General features: G+C 34.6%; 1 protein-coding gene across 1 annotated transcript in view; it reads left to right on the plus strand.

The window, feature by feature from the left end:
• The first annotated feature begins 2,647 nt into the window (after positions 1-2,647).
• The window catches only part of LOC132736827 (uncharacterized), a 39,205-nt gene continuing 19,738 nt past the window's right edge, over positions 2,648-22,114 (plus strand). Inside the window, 17 exon segments of the mRNA XM_060724042.1 lie at positions 2,648-2,886; positions 3,367-3,534; positions 4,255-4,583; positions 5,087-5,222; positions 5,822-6,046; positions 6,344-6,554; positions 7,216-7,263; positions 10,003-10,014; positions 12,961-13,510; positions 13,764-13,874; positions 14,342-14,452; positions 18,469-18,606; positions 18,933-19,025; positions 19,719-19,736; positions 19,739-19,955; positions 20,403-20,587; positions 21,236-21,941. Coding sequence (XP_060580025.1) covers positions 2,673-2,886; positions 3,367-3,534; positions 4,255-4,583; positions 5,087-5,222; positions 5,822-6,046; positions 6,344-6,554; positions 7,216-7,263; positions 10,003-10,014; positions 12,961-13,510; positions 13,764-13,874; positions 14,342-14,452; positions 18,469-18,606; positions 18,933-19,025; positions 19,719-19,736; positions 19,739-19,955; positions 20,403-20,587; positions 21,236-21,941 — 3,472 coding nt within the window. The 5' untranslated portion in view covers positions 2,648-2,672.

Genomic DNA, 22,114 nt, shown 5'->3' on the forward strand with positions numbered 1-22,114 from the left:
TTTAATCGAATTCCCCCAATTGTTGTAATGTTCTAAGCGACTCATAATTGGTTATTTTTGGAAGTAATCATGGCGAGGTTACGTTTTCCTGGCCGTCCTGGCCATCGCTTTGATCGTTTTAAGCCTTCGGTATTTTTGCAGATGACATTAAGAATTCGCAGGATCCATTCTTTAGCATTTTTGCCACAATTCCAACACGGTCTCAAGTCATTTAGAGACATCGGTTGGCTTGTCGGATGAGGTAAAACATATTTGTATTTCCATCGGCTTTCAAAATGGCCGACATCGCGAATAAAAACAAGCGTATGAATTGAAAAAGTGAACGTATTTAATGCGTAGAGAACAAAATAGTTATAACAATGATTCCCGTAATTGTTGATTCAAGCTGATATGCATCACATCTGAAAAATAGTAATTGATAACGTGAATTGAGATTATTTACAAAAAATAAGAGGATTCCTTGAGCATAGCATAGCATTGACTGATGCATTTGTATCCTTACCAACATTAACAATTTTTTGTCAACAAAGCAGGCCATACATTAGTGCTTTGAAATTTGCAATTTATTTAATTATGATATCAATCTTATTCAAACAATATAATGTCAGTGCAGTATAGATAATGTGTAACATATTTGTAACAATCTTAAAAATTCATTTGATATCAATAATGTAGTAACATATCTACTTCTGTGATTATAAAAGATATTACACATTTACTTTTGGTCAGTAAAGCATGTATGCATGTAGTAAAAGCAAATAACCCTTACACATTGGATTGATGGAATTGTATAGATTTGCAATACAGTAATTTTATTAACCATATTATACATTGAGGTATAAAATGCAGGGTTGTCATTAACATTTTTTGCAGAAGGTTTGTTTTTTGAACTTGAGGCGGTCATTTCTGTCTTTATCATGCATAACAAGAGTGTTTTCTTAATTTTGAGGCGGCCCATAATGCATTTGAGACAGGCAGTTTGGCCTCCTGCCGCCTCTTAATGGTACACAAACATATTTACAGGTTGCCCATTGCAAAAAAAAACTTCTTTGATACACTGAAGAGTAAGTAAAAACCATTTTCTGCTGAAATTATTGTAAATTGTGACATGTGTAATTGTGTACAATAAAAAAAAGGCAATTGGAATAAAATTTCTGTCCAAATTATATTCAGTGTGGTTGTGGATTAATTGGTACAGTAACATTATAATAAACAACTGTTTTAAATGCATCTTCAGCAAATGTTTACTGCGACTGTTAACAGTTAGGTATTTTGTGGTTGGTTTTTTTGAACTTTTGAATTCTTGTTTTTAACTAGAATCATTTCTTGTCAGCAGAAAAAGAAGAAGCATTTTACCACCATGAATGTGTTTTTGCAGTTTTCTATAGAACTGAGTTAAACATTTGATTTTTTTTCTTTCGTTCCTCTATAATACTTAATTATTCATCAATTTAATCAGTAAAGGACATTGGGCTTCTAACCTTAATTAATGGAAAAAAAATTGATATTTGACAATTTGCCTCTAATAGAACTATTCACATTCTTTATGTCTCCTGTACATTTTTATTTAGCCATTATCAGGTTCAGAATTTTGCTAGTGACTTTATTTTTAATGTTGGAACAACCCATTTCTTACATATAGAGGATTTCAATATCACAGAGCCCCCGTTAGTAAATAGTATTGAATATGGAATCTGATGGTATTGCATAGAAATTAGATGACAAAGGGGATTTTAGGACTAGTCATTATTGCGCTACTGTTAAGAGTAAGAATATGGGTTTAATTAGGAAATTCATAATTGACACTCTAATTACAGGATGATGAATTTGAAGGATTCACTGCTAAAGAACTCAAAGATGGTGAGAAGAAGCTTACTTTGTTTAATAAAAGAGCAGCAAAAGAAAGAAGAAATGGAGGCACAGATGTCAGAGCTGGGCGAACCCGTAGAATATGGGGGGGAAAAGCTCAGGAAAATACGTATATCTTAAAATCTTGGCCAGCGCCAGTAAAACCTGGAGTGAAAATGAAACATGTTGAAAAATCCAATGAAGTCTTACTTGAAGACAAAAAGTGTTAGTCCAGGTAAAGCTAAATTTCATTCTACAAAGTTAAAAGGTTCAAAGTTATTTGACCACAGAAAGAAACCAAAGAAATTTAAATTGGACTATAAACATGGACTTCATGATACTGGTAATTTGGAAGGGAAAAGTAAAAAATCCGACATGGACATGGCAAAGTTCTTGCTTGAGAAGGCTAAACAAGCTAACAAACTACAAGAGCAAGCTAAAGCCCGCCGTTTGCTGCTTCCAAGAAACCGTCCAAGTTCAGCGAAGAGAGTTTGTATTGCCAACACAGAGTTCGCGTTCATCTCGGGTGATTAAACCAAATAAGAGGTTCTTGGAATCAGATACTGTGAAATACAACTGTTTATTAAAAAATCCAAATGTGAAGAAATTGTCGAAACTACACCAGAAAAACAACCAGACTTGACTTTCAAACTTGAACGAAAAAAGAGTTTAGACAGTTTCCGTCCAGTTTCAGTGGCAGTCCGAACAGTATAGGGTTACTTGACCAACCACTCATAGTGGACGGTAAAAGACAGAAAACCAAGTTTGAAATTACAAATGTCTGATGATATGAGTCCTCCCTGTTCTCTCCTACAAAGTCTGCGATGACCAGTCCATTGGCAGCACCCAAACTGGGAACCAGTCTGTTTGCAGGGTCCCAGTTTCAGAAGGCATCAGAGAAACAGAAATTTAGCATGATGGGATTTGGTGCCTCTAGGTTACACGGAACATCTATTGTTCAGAAAGCCAAGTTGCAACTTAATAGGGCAGCCCTGAATAAGTCAAAAGCAGCGTTGGCGAGGTCACTGAAGCAGAAATGAAACGTGAAGCTAAATATGCAGAACAAGCAAAACAGTATGAAGCTGAAACCACTACGGCAGTACCAACTGATAAACCAGTCATGGAGAAAGGTATGTTGTAATTTGCACTGTTTTATAATGAAAATATTTACACAGTTGCTTGTTTTTCTTACAAGAGATGACTGAATGTAAATTGCTTTGTGTGTAGATATATTTTATGAATATATAGGAAACTGTGAATCCTTTCTGTAATTCGGTGCCATACAAACTTCATGAAAATGTCAGCAAGTTGTCATGATGGTGTCTTAAATATAATTAAATAGTACTGATATTTAAATGATCTCTGAGCGGGCCCTGTTCACATGGCATAGAAATCAATTTCTTTTTTGGCTGCTGGCTTATTAGTCACAGGTTTCTGTGATCATTGATGCTGGTTTTTTAAAAAAGGCCATATTTTGCCATTTGCAGTGAGTAATAGTACAGAACATACTGTTTTCAGGGAAAAGGGGACGAAAGAGAAAGAGTTGTGCTGTCTGCGGAAAGAAAACAGATTTGACTGTTTGCTATGAGAAGATATTGGCCTGCATGTCTTGTAGAAGATTTTACAAGGAAATTAAATGGTTCATTAATGTAGGCACTTTCACCAAACCAATCTGTTATAAGAATGGTATGTACATGTACTTATGATACAAGTTTTCTTCCCAGTTCAGAGTGTTTTCCCATTCACCTGTCACAGTGATATTTGTGCAAGAAATAAAAGTTGGGTAAAGGCCTTTTCTTAATTGGCCAAACGCTTTATAGTAGTCCTAACAAGGCTAACATTTAGGGTGATGGAAGGTCATGCAAAATAGATGACCTCGATTTATTTGAAAAAAAAAATCATTGCACAAAAAAGGTTTTATAATGAATTAAGAACGTATTTACATTATGTGGAAGAGTTAAACCATATGCTTATTCACCAGTACTTGGCAATGAGGACAGTGTCACAGAATATCATTGTCACAATGACCATATTAGCAGTCCTGATCTTAAAAAAGTTAACAAATCATCATAAGACCATGTGTCATAGTTCATTGGTTCCCATTGAGGGGGTCATAGTACTCATACATGTTTCACAAACATCTGTGATTCAGACTTGTTTTAAAATATTTGCAGAAAATTCCAACGGATTTGTTTCATGCATAATTTGTTCAGAAATTCTAATTATTGATAATGAATAATCTTCACTCCTGATTATGTTTATGCTTTTCTAAAGTAGACAAAGCAGTACAAGTAATGTGGATAACTTAAGACTCGTTTATCTTATGGTATTTCTGTATTGTAATGAAAAGTGTATAATATATTGAAATAATCTTTAAACTGACTGATATATATGTAACTGTTTCAGACAAGTGTAAGTTGATACCTGACAAAATAAAATGTAGATTTTGTCGTATAAAGAAAGCTCTTCAAGTTGGGTTTCCAGCCTTACCTGAGATGACAGAGCTGTTTGTAGAGGAAAAGAGGGAGGTGAAGAAAGCTGTAACGATCGAGGAGCCAGTTTATGTAGATGTCGAGACTTGTTCCCCGGCTGTAAAGAAAGTTGAAGAGATTTGTTCCCCGGCTGTAAAGAAAAGCGTACGAAAAGGCACACCTGTACAGTCTCCGATACATGTATCTGAAACACCAACACTTTCTATATCGCCTCCTCCATTGCCTCCAACATTAGATGAGACGGTATGTATATATTCCTAGTTATGTAGATGCAGTATGGTTTTAATAACTTTAATTATATCTGCAATAGGGGTAACCTTCTTGACAATGTTTGTTGAAGTGATATAAGTTGGCTCACAGGGTTGAGGAAAATTCATTCCTCTGCTCTTATTTACTCACATAATTTGAGAGACTGCAGAAGGACAAGAATAAAAAATGTACCCTGTAGAATTTAGTACTTACTTGAAAGTTGATATGAAAATGTTTTTGAATCCCTAGCTCACACATCTGTAATTATGTATTTGTGTCTTTTCAATTGAGGAAACTTTTCAGGTATTTTATGGAAGTGGTTCTACTCAAGTGCCTTCAGTAAAGCTGGAAGATCTCTTTGCGTGCCATAATTGTCAGTGTGTCAAGAACATAAAAAAAAGAAAGAAAAAATTGCATTGTCACATCACTTATTATGTTGTTTCTTTTGATAAAATTGCAACTCCAAAAGTTCATTTGTCTAATTTCACTTATTTCAGCCAACAAAAGAACAGGAGTTATCACCCCTGAAAGCTGGGGAAGGTTCTGAGAAGCGACAGAGAAAGAAGAGGGCATTTAAAGAGCTATTGCGCAATAAACAGGATAAAGTGGAAGAGGAAGAACCAGTTCAACAAGGTAAACATGTACATATTTTTTTTTTTATTGATTGGAAATAAAATGGTTTGTATCATAGTGTGTAAAAGGGGAAAAGCAATTGTTATCGTTTTGTTTTGCTATTGAAAATTATTGTGAAAGTTTATTACTTCCTAATGGTGGATTTTTGATATCTTTTCATACATTCAACACTTGGCTTATATAGAATGTATTTTAGTTTGTGTAGGAAGCTTTAAGCTTATAAACACACTTTCAAATCTATTCCTGGAACCAACCAGTACTGATCAATGAGTGTAAAGTTTCTTGCTCAAGTAAACAACAACTTGCCCCAGGCGGGGTTTGAACCCATGCGGCTAGCAATCATTAGATTACTACTCTGACGTGTTAACCACTCAGCCATTCCCAACTTAAATTATGAAACACACACAAAATTTGAAACTTTCTTAGCGAAGATTTTGTGATAAAAACTTATGTTTAGCAGCTAATTGAACAAATTTTACCAAAAAACATGAAAGAGTAGATAGGACTTGCTGGGTACTCTGTTTATAGACATTGTCTAAACCAATTGATAGCACTTACAAAAACTATTTAACTATTTAAATTTCTTTGTTTACCTACAGAAAAACCTGTCATTCAAGAACCCATACCTGTAGTTGCAACAGGAAGTGTTGAAATCTCCCCACGCGGTGGTCCAGGTCCAAGGATCAAGCATGTGTGTCGCAATGCAGCTGTTGTCCTAGGACAACCTCTGGCCACATTTCCTGAGAAGTCAGAATTACGTCTTAGTGCACTGCCAACAAAAGATAAGGTTCAGTTGTGGAAGAAAGATGAAGAGAGTAAAGCAGGTTAGGGGTTTAACTTTCTGTATTTCATTGTTCTTGTCAACAGTATTAAAATCTAGATACAATTCTCGGTCGCTTAGCTCAATAGGGAGAGCATTGGATTTGTAATCAAGGGTTTGCTAGTTTAATCCTTGGGCAAGGGGAAATTTTGAGTGACAACTGATCTTGGACATCAGATCTTATGGTTAATAGTCGAGTCACTTGGTGGAGAAATTGGTAATTACTGGTTAAATATCAAGGGTCAAAATGTCAATGCCAATTAAAAAATTCAGTCAATAATCAGATATGTACATATTTCAGCAAATGACGAGTCTGATGATGATCGACCAATGGAAGAGATCATACAGCAGTCTGGTGATAGTGTTGTGATTATGAAGAAATCTCCGGCAAGGGGAAAGATCAGCAAGAAGCTGACCGGAGCTGGCGGTTTACATCTTTACAAGAGGAAGATGAGGTGTCGTCAGTGTCCGGGCTGCGTCAGACAAGACTGCGGGATATGTCGGCATTGTCTGTAAGCTGTAGTGTTTGTTATTCTTATTAAGTATAATATATTTTAATTACATTATGATATCATACATTGTTATTTAACTCACTACAGTGTTGGAAGCGCTTGCAGAATTCATGATCACAAGATAGAAAAATATCGCTTTTTTACGCTGATTTTTACATTTTTAATTCATAATCATATATAAATCATGTGTGAGTATTATTGTATATAAATCGTGTGTGAATAGATGATTTTGACACCTAAAAGTGCATTTTGAAGGGTGAAAAGGTGTGATATTAGCATTTAAAAATTCAAACACTTTGTCTGGTATATACTGGAATACAGTTTTAGTGTGGTACTCCAATCCTGTTTTTAAGTCTCACTCATAATGATTAGTTGAAATGTTTTTGTTTGTGAATGTTGTAAAGGAGGTGTAGTTCACTCAACCATATGATAGCATGTATTAAAATCAAAACATATGTGTCTATATACAATGTAGATCAATTTTCTTTTATTATCTATATTTAATTGATTCTATTTTCTATGTACATTGTAGATGTTTATCTGATGAGTTTGTTTCAGGGACATGAAAAAGTACGGAGGCCCAGGGACAATTAAGAAAGCTTGTGTGTAAGTGAATAATTTTATTTCCATAGATTTCATGATTATGATTTTATAATTGCAGAGATAAACCAAAATTTGGTGGACAAGGCGTTCTCAAACAGGGCTGTGTGTAAGTCTATCTGTGTAGTGTATAGTGCTGTGTTAAAGTAATCAGTTACGCTTGTAGTGCTGTGTACTCGTATATGTGTTGTGTATCTTTATAGTATGCTGTGTACTTCAATTTTAGCTACATATGCTTGTGATAACTCTTTTAAATGGTTATTTGTATAACCAGACTCTCTTTAATGTCATTTCTAACTATTAGACAAATTTTATTCAATGGAAAGAATGTATTTTTCTTAAATTGATTTGATATGTAATAGAATAGTTGACTCACAGAATATTATTAAAGGGATATTCAGGCAAATAAATGACAAACATTTCAAAATTATCTTATTTACTCAAATCATGCTAAAATGACAGTTGTATAAGTCCCAGCATGAATTTCTGTATAAATTCTATATGTTGGGTTTGAAGGGTAAATATATCTTTATATGCTGAACGAAATTATGCCACTGACAGAACAAACCCTGGAAGTTACAATAACAGATATTGTGGATATTGCATGATTGAAACAAACCTAAATCATTCATTTGGCCTGTTCTTTAACATTTCAAGAGTTCACTAAGGCTTTGAAACTTTACACACTTGTTCACCAGCATGACCCCAACCTGTAGACTGGAGGAGTTAACTGTATCAAACATTTTGACAGAATTATGCCTCTTTTTGTGCCCCCACGTTAGTGGCGGGCATTTAGATTTACCCTTGTCCGTCCGTCCGTCCTTCCGTCCGTCCTTCCGTCCGTCCGTTCACTTTTGTGTCGCACGTAACTCAAAAAGTATTTGACCTAGAGTCATGAAACTTTACAGGAATGTTGATCAGCATGTGTAGTTGTGCACCTGGGTATTTTCGTCTGGATATTTTTATTATTTTCAGTGTTATTGCCCTTGACTTAGTAAAATTTTGCAATTTTCAACTTGTGTCGCATGTAACTCAAAAAGTATTTGACCTAGAGTCATGAAACTTTACAGGAATGTTGATCAGCATGTGTAGTTGTGCACCTGGGTATTTTTGTCTGGATATTTTTAGTATTTTCAGAGTTATTGCCCTTGACTTAGTAAAATTTTGCAATTTTCAACTTGTGTCGCATGTAACTCAAAAAGTATTTGACCTAGAGTCATGAAACTTTACAGGAATGTTGATCAGCATGTGTAGTTGTGCACCTGGGTATTTTTGTCTGGATATTTTTAGTATTTTCAGAGTTATTGCCCTTGACTTAGTAAAATTTTGCAATTTTCAACTTGTGTCGCATGTAACTCAAAAAATATTTGACCTAGAGTCATGAAACTTTACAGGAATGTTGATCAGCATGTGTAGTTGTGCACCTGGGTAATTTCGTCTGGATATTTTTAGTATTTTCAGAGTTATTGCCCTTGACTAAGTAAAATTTTGCAATTTTCAACTTGTGGCGCATGTAACTCAAAAAGTGTTTGACCTAGAGTCATGAAACTTTACAGGAATGTTGATCAGCATGTGTTGTTGTGCACCTGGGTATTTTCGTCTGGATATTTTTAGTATTTTCAGAGTTATTGCCCTTGACTTAGTAAAATTTTGCAATTTTCAACTTGTGTCGCATGTAACTCAAAAAGTATTTGACCTAGAGTCATGTAACTTTACAGGAATGTTGATCAGCATGTGTAGTTGTGCACCTGGGTATTTTCGTGTTGATATTTTTAGTATTTTCAGAGTTATTGCCCTTGACTTATTAAAATTTTGCAATTTTCAACTTGTGTCGCACGTAACTCAAAAAGTATTTGACCTAGAGTCATGAAACTTTACAGGAATGTTGATCAGCATGTGTAGTTGTGCACCTGGGTATTTTCTTCTGGATATTTTTAGTATTTTCAGAGTTATTGCCCTTCACTTAGAAAATTTTTGCAATTTTCAACTTGTGTCGCAAGTTACTCAAAAAGGATTTGACATAGTCATTAAACCTTATGGGTAGGTTGCTCAGCATATTTAGATTTGCACCTGGGGTTTCGCTTGTGGATTTATCCAGTATTTGTAGAGATATTACCCTTGACTTAGTAAAAAGATTGACAGAACAGTGGCGCGGTGGGGGCACCCGTGTCCTATGGACACATTTCTAGTTCGACTTGGAATTTATGTTAAAGTTTTTGTAATATCTCAAATATTTTCAAAGCCAATTGACATATGGCTTTGAAACTTTGCACCCTTGTTCACCATCATGACCCATCCTGTAGACAGGAAGAGGTAACTGTATCAAGCATTTTGATAGAATTATGCCCCCTTTTCAACTTAGAATTTACATTTAGGTTTTCATACCACATCAGATATTTTCATATTCTATTGAAACAAGTTGAAATGTTATACTCTTCTTTGAGAGCATAATAGGACTCTCTTCAAGGCCTCAAACTGTAACATGGATTTAAAGAAAAATTTTGCCCTTTTGTTAACTTAGAAAATTTTACATTATCAAGGCTTTTTTTAACTATCAAGCACTAAGAATAGTCGAGCGTTGCTGTCCTACCGACAGCTCTTGTATTCTTTATAAGGAGGAAAGTTTTGTTCCTGTGACTGTCCAGTGTATTCATGTTAAACACATTTACAGAATGATAAATGAAAAGTTCAAAACGAAGAAATGAAAATTTTGCCTGTGTCTCCCTTTAAGTATTTAAAAAAGGTTGACCCGCCCCTGTAGCTTGTTATTTAGATTGTAAGCTTTTAACTTTCTTTGCTTGATATATAATTAACAACTGTATAGTTTTAGCTTTTTCTTTTGCTTTAGTGTGGCACTTGGGTAATCTATTGTTGCTCTTACTGACCTTTAATTGTATGAATGGACACGATCTACGTCTGAATTTGTGTAATATACACTTTCTTCTTTCAATTTAAACTGGTCTTTAAACCTTGTTCCGCTGACTGCAACTTAATCTATCAGTAAAACCAGTGCAGACTAAGATCAGCTGGCACATCCTTGCCATCTGATCATGGTCTGTACTGGTTGCTGTGTACTTATTTTGCGAACTTATTTTGCGATTTTCACTAAAAATAATAAATGGTTTTGTCCGGATTAAAAGATGGACAAGTCAAATTAAGATATTTAGTGTGGTAAGATTTATCTTACTTCCATAAAGCTTGAGATAGCAATACTTATATTGAACAACAATCAACTGTATAAAACAGCTGGTCTCAGCCGTCTGGCACCGAAGTGGTGACAACGGCTTCATAGAATCTAACAAAATTGACTGTTTATAGAAAGTAGTGCTTAGCAGTTGTTATTCAAATGCAGCCATGTGTCCATTTATACAATTATTTGAATTTCTTTTTTAGCTCAACTGTCACAAAGTGACAGGGTGAGCTTTTGTGATCGCTTTTCCTCTGGCGTCCGTCCGTAAACTTTTACTTTAAATGACATCTCCTCATAAACCACTAAGCCAATTTCATCCAAACTTCACAGGAATGTTCCTTTGGTGGTCACCTTTAAAAATTGTTCAAAGAATTTAATTTCATGCAGAACTCTGGTTGCCATGGCAACCGAAAGAAAAAAACTTTAAATATCTTCTTTTAAAAAACCCAAAAAGCTAGAGCTTAGATATTTGGCATGAAACATCTTCTAGTGAGTGTCTACCAAGCTTGTTCAAATAAAAGCCCTGGGGTCAAAATTGGCCCCACCCCAAGGGGTCATTGATTTTCCCTATATGCATATACTAAAAACTTAAAAAATCTTCCTTTAAAGAACCCAAAGAGCTAGAGCTAAGATATTAAGCATGAAACATCTTCTAACGAGTGTCTACTAAGTTTGTTCAAATAAAAACCCTGGGGTCAAAATTGGCCCGCCCCAAGGGGTCATTGATTTTCCCTATATGCATACAGTAAAAACTTAAAAAGCTTCTTTTAAAGAACCCAAAGAGCTAGAGCTAAGATATTTAGCATGAAACATCTTCTAATGGGTGTCTACAAAGTTTGTTCAAATAAAAGCCCTGGGGTCAAAATTGGCCCCGCCCGGGGGTCATTGATTTTCATTTTATGTGTATAGCAAAAATTTAAAAATCTTCTTTTAAAAAACCCAATGAGCTAGAGCTTAGATGTTTAGCATGAAACATCTTCTTGTGGGTGTCTACCAAGTTTGTTCAAATAAAAGCCCTAGGGTTTAAACTGGCCCCGCTCTGGGGGCCTATATACAGGTGAGCGAGCTCAGGGCCATCATGGCCCTCTTGTTTTTCCTTTTTCATTGTTTTGCTTGTGTTGTTTTATTTCCCATTTAAAGTTTGTGTTATATGTATAACCTATGTCCTTATATGAATTTCTTTGCATCATTTTTAAATAGTAAACAACACTGAGTGCCTTATAGAATTATAGTGACCGTTCAGGCAGCTGGCAAACTTTGAATCTTTCAATGTTTGAGGCCGACTGGGAGGTCACTATACTGCTGTGAGGTCCGAAGTAATGTGTACAATTTCTTATATTGTACGGCGCTTAACTTGAATAAAATGATTAAAAGTACAAAAAAAAAGAAATTATATTGTTAAAAAAAGTCCAAGTAAATTATACTTTTGCCAGCCAGCTTGTATCGTGTGCGTTTTCTAAAATCTACCTGGCGGTAATACATTACAAAATTTTAGCAGGCACAGGCCTGACTATACTTTTTTTGTTGGACTGCTGATGTCATTGTGAATATTAACATTTAAAGGCCCGCTAACAATTGTATAGATAAAGAAGGAGCACATTTATGTAAGATATTAGATTGCATATTAGTAATTAATTTACCTTATTATGCCTTCCTTAAAAGAACCGAGGATATGTTGCTTTGTATATTTCTGTTCACCCATTTATGGAACAAACTTTGATGATTATAACGGACAAAAACCTGTCAAATTATGAAATGAACTCAAAAACTGTTAATTTTGGTTGCATTGCCCATCACCACAATAGGTCACCTATAGCCTTCAGATTTGGTAGGGTCTTTGATAACATGAGAGTTCTGTTGCCATTAAGTAGTCAATGAGTTTCACTTGACAAACATCTAAAAATAATACTTCACATTTACATAGCTACCCTTTATTTGAATGAACTATTCTTGAAAATATGAACTATTCTTGAAAATATTATTGTATTTATTTGTTTTTGGTCAGATTTTGTTTGCCTTTACACAAATTGTTTATTAGAATGGAAACTATTAAACTGAAAATTTTAGTTAGGCAATAGCAAATAAATTAGATTCTCATCCACACCAGCTTTGCCAGTATTGATCTTCCGCAACATCTTTGTATTTTGGGAAAAAAATGGCATATCAAAATTTCAATTTATTATTATTCAATGCTAGTTAGTACCTTTCAATGTTTAATATTCAAATTATTTGTTTTCCTACCTGAAAAGCATGCAGTGTTGATTTTGATTTTCATCTTATAGAAAACCCATTTCCTCGCGATAGAATTTGAAAACTTTTGAAAATTAAGAAAAATGAAATATAGATACATAACAAAAATATATAACATAGACCAGGCTCATACACCCTAATTTTCCCCAAAGTTTGGATGAGAATCTAGTTATTCATATTCTATTATATTACCTGAATTTTATAACTGTGCCTCTAAGTGAAACAGTTTTAACATGGTAATTTTTATTCTGCTTATAAATTCATTCAGATTTGCTTTAAAGTAAATTGTGCCTCAAGGGAGTGGATACACATGTAGATATAAAGGTTCATATTACATTATAATAGTTTTTGATCGCAATTTTTCAGGGAACGAAGATGTTCCAAGCCTTTAATCAAGCGTTCAGCTACAGAAGCATTCATCGATGAAAAAAAGAAAGATGTAACTGTACCAAGAATTGAAAGGACAAGAGCTGTCTCAGAAAGTGATGGGCAGGAGGGTCAAAGTGATTTTGCTCCTGGTGATAACCTGGAACCAGTCATTCCAGGGTCAGAGGTCACACAGACTGTGTTTGGACTAGAAACTCAGACTGGTACTCTCCTTGAGGATGAAACCCAGTCCAATAATAATGTCTCTGAGAAACCAAATGAAAATATTCCTGCAGAAAAAGAAGTCAAGCCACTTCCTGAGCAAACAAGTTCGCAGAAATTTGATTTAGAAAAGCAGAGGATTGTTACTAGGGGTCAAAGCACAACCACTAGAAGTCATAGTACAGAGGTGAGAAAGTTGACATTCGAGGATATACCAAATTTCCAGCTGGAAAGAATATCCTCACGAAATAAAGAATCTGGAAAGATATCATCAAAGTTGATGAAAAAGATGGAAATGCAGGAAAAATATTCAAAGAAAGAAGGAGGGGTAGGAATTTTTTTCTGTCTTCGACATTTTACCAGTATGCTGTTTTGGTGTGTTTCATTGTTTATTAGTTTTTTATACATAAGAGAAGATTGATTTTAAAAGAAATTTAAGCATAAAAGAAAACATGTGCTATGTTGAATTGCTACAACTTTAGCTTTTTATGAAACATATTTCTTACCATTGTTACATATGACATGGTCAGTTTTGTATATTTATGCTAATGAATACAATTTATATTTTTATTTCCAAACAGAATGATGGCCAATGTTATCCAGTAACCTTGCAGTCAGTTCTACCTGCATCAAGGCAGTGGGGAAGTCTACTTTCACAACCAAAGTACTACCCTATCAAGGTGGACTTCAAGGTATATAATCATTTCTTAACATGATGATTTATAGAGATTAACACTAGTGTAACAAATTTATCATACAATGAAACTTTTGATCAAAGGCCACTCAATATAGGCAAAACATGGTCTTAGTAGAAAAGTGGTCTATATTATAGGTTAGTTTAATCCATTAGTCAATGATAAGATATCAGAAAAATGGTCTTTGTTTACAGGGTTATCTTCATTTAGAGGTGTTCTTTAACACAGGATTGACAGTACAAGAATATAATGAGGAAGAGAAAAAAATTACCTTGGCATTGACCAAGCTTAAATCTTTGAATGGGCCTCCGATCTTTTAATAGGAACTAGCCATTGTTCATTTTAAAGATTTCAAAGTGAAGCTGCTAAATTCACTAGGCCTAAAGGAAAAAATGTACAGTCAGATTTTAGACTGGCCTATGTACTGTACTATAATATATCCTTTGTATATGTCTTTTTTTCAGGGTAAATGTGATTTAGGTTCAGCTTGGAATTATGGGATGGCTTTAACAATATCAAATGCTATGAGTGTTAGAGCCTTGTGTTTCCTGTGTGGAAGTGCTGGTAAACATGAGGTCAGTTGTATGTTTATGAATAATAATGCAAATGAAAATCGCTAGTCAATAGATTGTTAAGCACCCTTATTTTCAAAAGTCTGTTAGTCTCACAGAGAAATTGGTGATTACTGGTAAGTTATCTATTAAAGTCTGTTAGTGGAACCAGCCTCTTGGATTTTACCATAAATGTGTTAAAATTTCACACATTAAATCAATTTTGAAGATAAACTTTGAAAACAAAAATGTGGACATCTGAGGTGTCGTCTTTTGATCATCTACCAGTTATTTATATATTTTGTTTGTGTCAGTTGTATCTAGCTTGGGGTGAAACTTATTTACTTTCGTAATTTGGCTTTGCAAAACAGTTAACCATCAGCTAATTATTTAGGTCTGTACTTGAAGCCAGTATTTGATTTTTATGCCACCGCAGCATCTGCGATGCGGTGGCATATAGCGATTCACCTGTGTGTGTGTGTGTGTGTTTGTTTGTGTGTGTGTGTGTTATATAGATTCTATTTCGTCAAAACACTTTCGGTCTAAATGAGATAGTACTGCGCATGCCGCCCAATTCAGTTTGCTGCATGCCGTCGTAAAGACGACACGCTAATTTCATATCAAATAATTTTGTAAACGCGGGTTTAACAATAAGATTATCGAGTTTTTGTTGTTAAATATCGGATATATTTTGAGAAATATTCATCAAATTGAATTATCGGACGACGTTCGATATTTATATCATTGTGTATTTTGTGTAAAAATAGGATTTTTCGTTGTAACAACGTGGTGTTCAACATAAAATAATGGCGGAATCAAGTAAGAAATTGCCGGAAGAATTTCCCTCTGGGAAAGGGGAAAAACAAGAGACAGGTCCGAACGTAGTTCGGAAAGGCCTGGAAAGGCAAATAAATTAGCAAATTCGTCAAAAAGGAAAATCACCGCGCAACCCGGTAAATCCGGGGAAAAGGAAAATTCTGACGTTGGTCGCGAATACTAATGATAAAATGTTGACGTTGTTTGCAAACAAATTCAAGAGTCCATGAACGAACAAGATAAAAAGTTGAACTAGTGTTAGCAACAGAATGGACTATTTTGAACAAAGTTTTGAGTACGCAGGACGAATGTTCTTACGTGCCTGAGCCTTCGGAAGATGAACTTCCGGTTGAAAATCGCGTAGACGAAAACGCGAATGTGACAAAACGCAAAAACACTGACAGTCGTTTCTCTTCCATGGCGAAGAGGTTTTAAAATGCAAGAACACTGCGATAAGAGTGTTTGATGAAACATTGTCCGAGAACGTTAATGAAATTATTCAGGAAGGAATTGAAGATGAACGTTATTCAGAACTTGTTAAAAGATGAAACAAAATGCCTAGACTGAAAACTGTGACAAGTCTAGTTTTGTTAAAAACAAATCATTTGATATGGGATGCCATATCACAAGGTGCTAGAACAAATGATAAAAAATTACAGAATGTTGAGACTTCTGTAATCAAAGCTGCCACTCATTTGGTGAAATCAGTGAAACAAAATGGCAATTTTTGGAACGTGAACAAAATGAGAAATATTGGTGAGTTAATTGAAAATTGTAAATGATGTTTTGGCTCTTTTGGTCACTCTAAATAGACAAATAAATTTGTTACGTAGAGATTTGATGAAGCCGGAAATAAAAACAGAATATGCACATTTGTGTACACCTGCTGGTTCATATGATCCAAAAAACTACTCCCGTCGGGGAGTGGGGCCATTAAATGCCCTCCACACCCATCCCATTATGTATGAAATTTGTGTTCATTTATGACTTCAGTATAGAAATCGCAGATTTCTTAAAATTTTTAGGCAATAATGCCAAAATGCTTTAAAGACTGAATTGGCGCATGCGCAGTACTATCTCATTTAATCCCTCAAGTGTTCATTTGACTCATAGAATTTCAATCAAACATCGACTTAACCAAGGTAAGTCTCGTTTAATTTTCCAATTATATAGTGAACTTAAAAAATCTTCTTGTGAAAAACCACTAGTCCAATTTCAACCAAACTTGGCAGGATTGATCCTTGGGTGAAGGGCTTCCAAAGTTGTTCAAAGAATTTCATTCCATGCAGAAATCTGGTTGCCATGGCAACCAAAAGGAATTATAAGAATAAATTTAAAAAATCTTCTTGTAAAGACCCAAAAGGCCTAGAGCTTAGATATTTTGCATAAGGCATTGTCTGGACGACCTCTACCAAGATTGTTCAAATTATAGCCCTGAGGTCAAAATCGGCCCCGCCCCGGGGGTCATTGATTTCACTATATGTACATATAGTAAAAACTTAAAATACCTTCTTGTAAAGAACCCAAAAGGCCTAGAGCTTAGATATTTTGCATAAGGCATTGTCTGGTAGACCCTTACCAAGATTGTTCAAATTATAGCCCTGGGGTCAAAATCGGCCCCCGCCCCAGGGGTAGCATTGATTTTCACTATATGTACATAGAGTAAAAACTTAAAATACCTTCTTGTAAAGACCCAAAAGGCCTAGAGCTTAGATATTTTGCATAAGGCATTGTCTGGTAGACCCTTACCAAGATTGTTCAAATTATAGCCCTGGGGTCAAAATTGGCCCCGCCCCAGGGGTCATTGATTTTCACTATATGTACATAGAGTAAAAACTTAAAATACCTTCTTGTAAAGACCCAAAAGGCCTAGAGCTTAGATATTTTGCATAAGGCATTGTCTGGTAGACCTCTACCCAGATTGTTCAAATTAAAGCCCTGGGGTCAAAATCGGCTCCGCCCTGGGGGTCATTGGTTTTCCTTATATGTATATAGTAAAAACTTCTAGTAAAACTTTAAAAAAATTTCTTCTAGCAATTGACAAATGCTAAAGGTTAGCTATTTTGCATGAAACATTGAGAAGTGAAGTTCTAGCAAGATTGTTCAAATTATAGCCCTGGGGTCAAAATTGCCCATGCCCCGGGGGTCATTGATTTTCAATATATACATATAGTAAAAAAATCAAAAAATCTTATTGTCTGAAGGTTCAAGGCTTAGAGCTTTAATATTTGTTAAATGATATCATTTATAGGTACTCTACCAAAGTTGTTCAAATTTTGCCTCTAGTGTCAAAATTAGCCCCGCCCCGGTGTCAGTGATTCTTATTATGTACAAATAGTAAAAACAGAAAATAAAACAAATGTTTTCTGAATGGGAGAAAGCTACAGCTTAGATATTTGACTTGAAATGTTGTTTGGTGGATCTGTATCAAGATTGTTTTGAATTAAACCCTTGGGTCCAAAATTTTGCCTTCCCCAAGGAGACAGTAACCTACTTTCTTAGCAATGAAATTTTAACCATGTGCACAGTTTTAGTTGTAAAATTGAAACTTTGATATCAGGTGACCTAGATTTTGATTATGTGACCTACTTTCTTGTCCTTTGATGCACAGCTAAGAAATTTGAACCATGTGCACAGATTAAGATGTAAAGTGAACCTTGATTTCAGCTTGACCTAGATTTTGATAAAGTGTCTTACTGTATTGTCCTTTGATGTAGTCATAAAATTTAGGCTGTGTGAAATATGACCTTCGCCACCAAATTCACTAAAAACTCGAGTGCATTGATATATTCCTACATGATCTTTTATTGAGTTAACAACAGATTTAACCACTAATCTGATAATAAGAATTAGATTATTTATAAGGTCAGGGATCTATGCATTATGACAATCTTCAAAATTGTATAGAAACAAAAAAAAATCTGTTCCTATTCTACTATTTAGTGTTGTATTAATGCGGTGGCATAGCATTTTTCTCAAATGCAATCTTGTTCCTTCTAAAAATGGCTACTGAATTTACAACTTCATTTATAACGGCAAAATAATATAATCTTAAGCAAGAAATTCATTCAAAAAAAGATCAGGGGAATAACAGCATTTTAAGCATGCAATTTGTCTTATACAGGGGTGTTAAGAGTTTTTCTAGCACTGATATAGACAGTTGAAAATCCCGTCTTACATACAAGAAAAATCCTATTTGTGAGAATTAAATTTTTTTATTTCAGATGATATATTGTAACATATGTTGTGAGCCGTTCCACGAGTTTTGTTTGGAGGATTGGGAACAGCCGACGCCCGATCACTATGACGATTGGATATGTGCAGCATGTCAGTTCTGTCACGTTTGTGGGAGACAGAATAATGTAAGTATATTCATACTGTAAGCTTTGACTTTAGATGAATTAGTAACGAAGCTGACTAGTTTGTGGATCAGCTTCGTGATATTTGTTGTTTTTTTTTGTATCAGCTATTGTGCCTGATTTTAAAGAGTTCATTTTAATTATCATAGTGGAAATCTAAATGTTCATTGTATTTGGCATAACACAGGTTTGGCTTTATACCGGTGGCAAAGGCTGATTGCCTAGGGATCAGCACTTAATAGACACTATTATACACACTTAAAGTTTCCATGTAAAGTCATATTACGTAGAAAGTGTACGTGTATCTTATATTTTATCTTTCATTACAGCTTTTACAATGTGATAAATGTCAGAACACCTACCATCCTGGTTGTCTGGGACCTAATTATCCCACTAAACCTTCTAAAAGAAAAAATATCTGGGTAAGTATAAAATATTTATAATATAATTTACTGGAAGTGCAGTATCTAGGTGGATAATTCTTTCATCTTGTTAATCAGTCACAATTTGAGATATAGGGAATTATATGTATTCTGGTGTCTAATATCAGACAAAGGTTCAAATGTTCCCTTTATTGTACCTTTCTGAGTCCTATTGAAACCAAACTATAATCTGAGCCCAGTCTATTTGATGACTTTTTGATATACATGTACAATGTTTTGAAAAGCTGAAGTGTGTTAGTGTTTAAAATATTTTTGGAAAGAAAATTTGCTGAATTCTATAAATTTCTGAGGAAACAATTTGTATCCATTTTAAATATTTTGCTTTGATCAGTGTGTCAGGGTATGTATATGTTTTGAGTCATAATTATTAATGAGCAGCCCCACTTGAAAACATGTGTAAGTGATATTGTTGCAAGACACCCGCCCATTGATTGAGGTATTTAATACTTAATAGTTGTTGACGCAAACTGCAAAAATCCCTTGTACAAAATTTAGGTTTAAAATGTTATTTGAGTGACTTATAAGTAATGTAAACTTAAGTAGAGGAGGATCATACAAATTGTTACCTCTTCTCGGAGGTTCTCTGTGTATCCTGTAAACTTTATTTTATTCTCTTAATGTTTGAACATTATTCACATAATATAAAAGTTTTGTACTCCTGATTTCTTACAGATTTGTACAAAATGTGTGAGAAATGTAAAAGTTGTGGGGCAACAACTCCAGGTTCGGACTCCCAAGCCACATGGACATATGATTTTTCACTGTGTTTTGAATGTGGTCGTTTGATGGACAAGGGTAATTTCTGTCCTATATGTCGGAAATGTTACTCGGATGATGACTGGGAGTCAAAGATGATCCAGTGTAACATGTGTGAGAGCTGGGTACATTCAAAATGTGAAGGCCTTACAGGTATGGTGTAAATTTGAGTACTTGAAATATTGATGTTTTAATTAAACATGATACACGTCTATTGTTTTGAACCTATTTCGTCTATTGGTCAATAAACTAACATCTAGTTTGTTTAATATGAATTTTGTAAACAAATTTTGATAACATATCATCACCTTAGTGCAATGACTGTTTATCTCTTACTAAGTTTTATAAGTTAACACATTACTGCACTAAGGTGGCAATATAAGAAATGTGCTTGAAACATAGATGAATATCAAAAATTTTTACTTAAATATATTAGTTTAGAAAATATTTTATTCAGAAAATCTTTAGATTTCCTTTACTATTATTATTAAAGCCTAACTAAACCAAGACATTACCTATTATAAGAATTAACCATTTTCAGCTTTTTCAGAATTCTTTATGGTAGATAAACATTAGTTTTCTATCAATTTTTTTTTCCAGATGAAATGTATGAAATATTGTCGTATTTACCAGAAGATCTCTCTTTTTACTGCCGTAAATGTTTTCCTGTTGGCTGTCCTGAATGGGAGAGTACATTAAAACGAGAATTAAGGCTTGGCCTGGAAAATATTCTACAGTCTTTAATACTCTCTAAATCATCGCAATATATACTTAAACAGGAAAAGGTAACATTTATCTATAGGATAATAGACTTAGTTTTATGTTATTACAATGTATACCATTTTATATTTGTGTATGCTTAAGATTTGGCCTCTGTGGTAGAGTGATCTAAGTTACTGACTTCGAATCATGTAACCCTCATTGCTGTTGATTCATGCCTTACAATGTCAACGGATTCATTCATGTGAAGGGAGCTCTCTAGAGATATCTTCAAAAGTCATCTTTACTTGGTTCTACTCGGGTGCCTGCTTATACCTAAAAATATGCATGCTTGGGGTCTGGAAGTTCATAGCATTTAAAACCCCAGGTGCTATACATTTCATGGATTCCACCTGTAGTTATAAGTAACCATATAACAATAAAGTGTTAGGGTGACTTGATTGATACACACTGTCCTTTCTCCTCCCTTTTTTCCCCCATTTTGTTTGTTACCTTGCTGGATGCCTTATAGATGGTCCTGTATGGCCATGTACTGTTGCAGGCTGCTTTTAGTGAATGTCTCCCGTGTTGATATTTCCTTTATATTTAACCAAACTAAAACTTTTAATAATAAAAAATGTATGCTAGAAAATAATGTATAGGTTTTAATTTTCAAGAAAATCGTAAAATATAAAAATGTTCACAAGGTTATGTATGTTTATCCTCTTTTTCAGAAATCTCCTCCAAAACAGCAAGCACTGCCCTCGCATCAAACTCCAGAAAAACAGAAGAAATCCTACACATTAAACAACACTAGAAATACAGAGACCACACAGGAAAGGGTGAAAAGAAACATGAAAAGTTTTGAAAAAATTAAACAGTTGTTAAATTGTGGCAATAGTAAAGGGTTGACTAACGGTTTTGTTGAAGATTCAAACATTGATAATCATGAGTCAAACACAGAAGATTCTTGTGAAAAAAGTCTTCAGACTGATACTAAGTTAAAACAAGCTTGCGTAAATGAGTTTGGTAATACAATAAACGACGCAAATTCAAGAGAAAACCATGTTGCTATGGAAACTAATGATAATTCCGGTGATAACTCGCTGTCTCAGACTAATAATATTGTTGGTGATAATTCTGACATTGCTGAACATGTGATAAATACTGTGAATAGTGAGAATACAAAGCAAAGCTGTGATAATAATGATAATAATGACCCTAATAAGGGCTTCCCTCCTAATGAGGGTTGTCCTGTAACCAAGGGTTGTCATGTAAGTAAGGATTGTGCCACCAGTGAAATTGTTGAAAATAAAGGAATGGTGGAAGATAAAACTATGATCTGTGATAAACAAACAGTTAGTGATTATGTCAGTAAAGTGCAAGGTTGTGATGATGAAAGTGAAATTAATAGCAAAACTGAAGAAATTCAATGTGATAATTCATAATACGTGGATAATCATGAACTTTGGGAGTTTCTGAGCTTCCACAAGATGACGATTCTTAGGTCCAGAAAAGAATCGACGATGAGTTAAAAATGGAGAAGCAGAAGGGTTAGTCCAGCGGGGTGTCACACCATTTGAAGGTAAAGGAAACAGTGTTAGCGTTTACTC

This window comes from Ruditapes philippinarum, unplaced genomic scaffold (genome assembly GCF_026571515.1).
Source record: "Ruditapes philippinarum isolate M1 unplaced genomic scaffold, ASM2657151v2 ctg2521_1_1_1_1, whole genome shotgun sequence".
In the NCBI taxonomy this organism is placed as follows: Eukaryota; Metazoa; Mollusca; class Bivalvia; order Venerida; family Veneridae; genus Ruditapes; species Ruditapes philippinarum.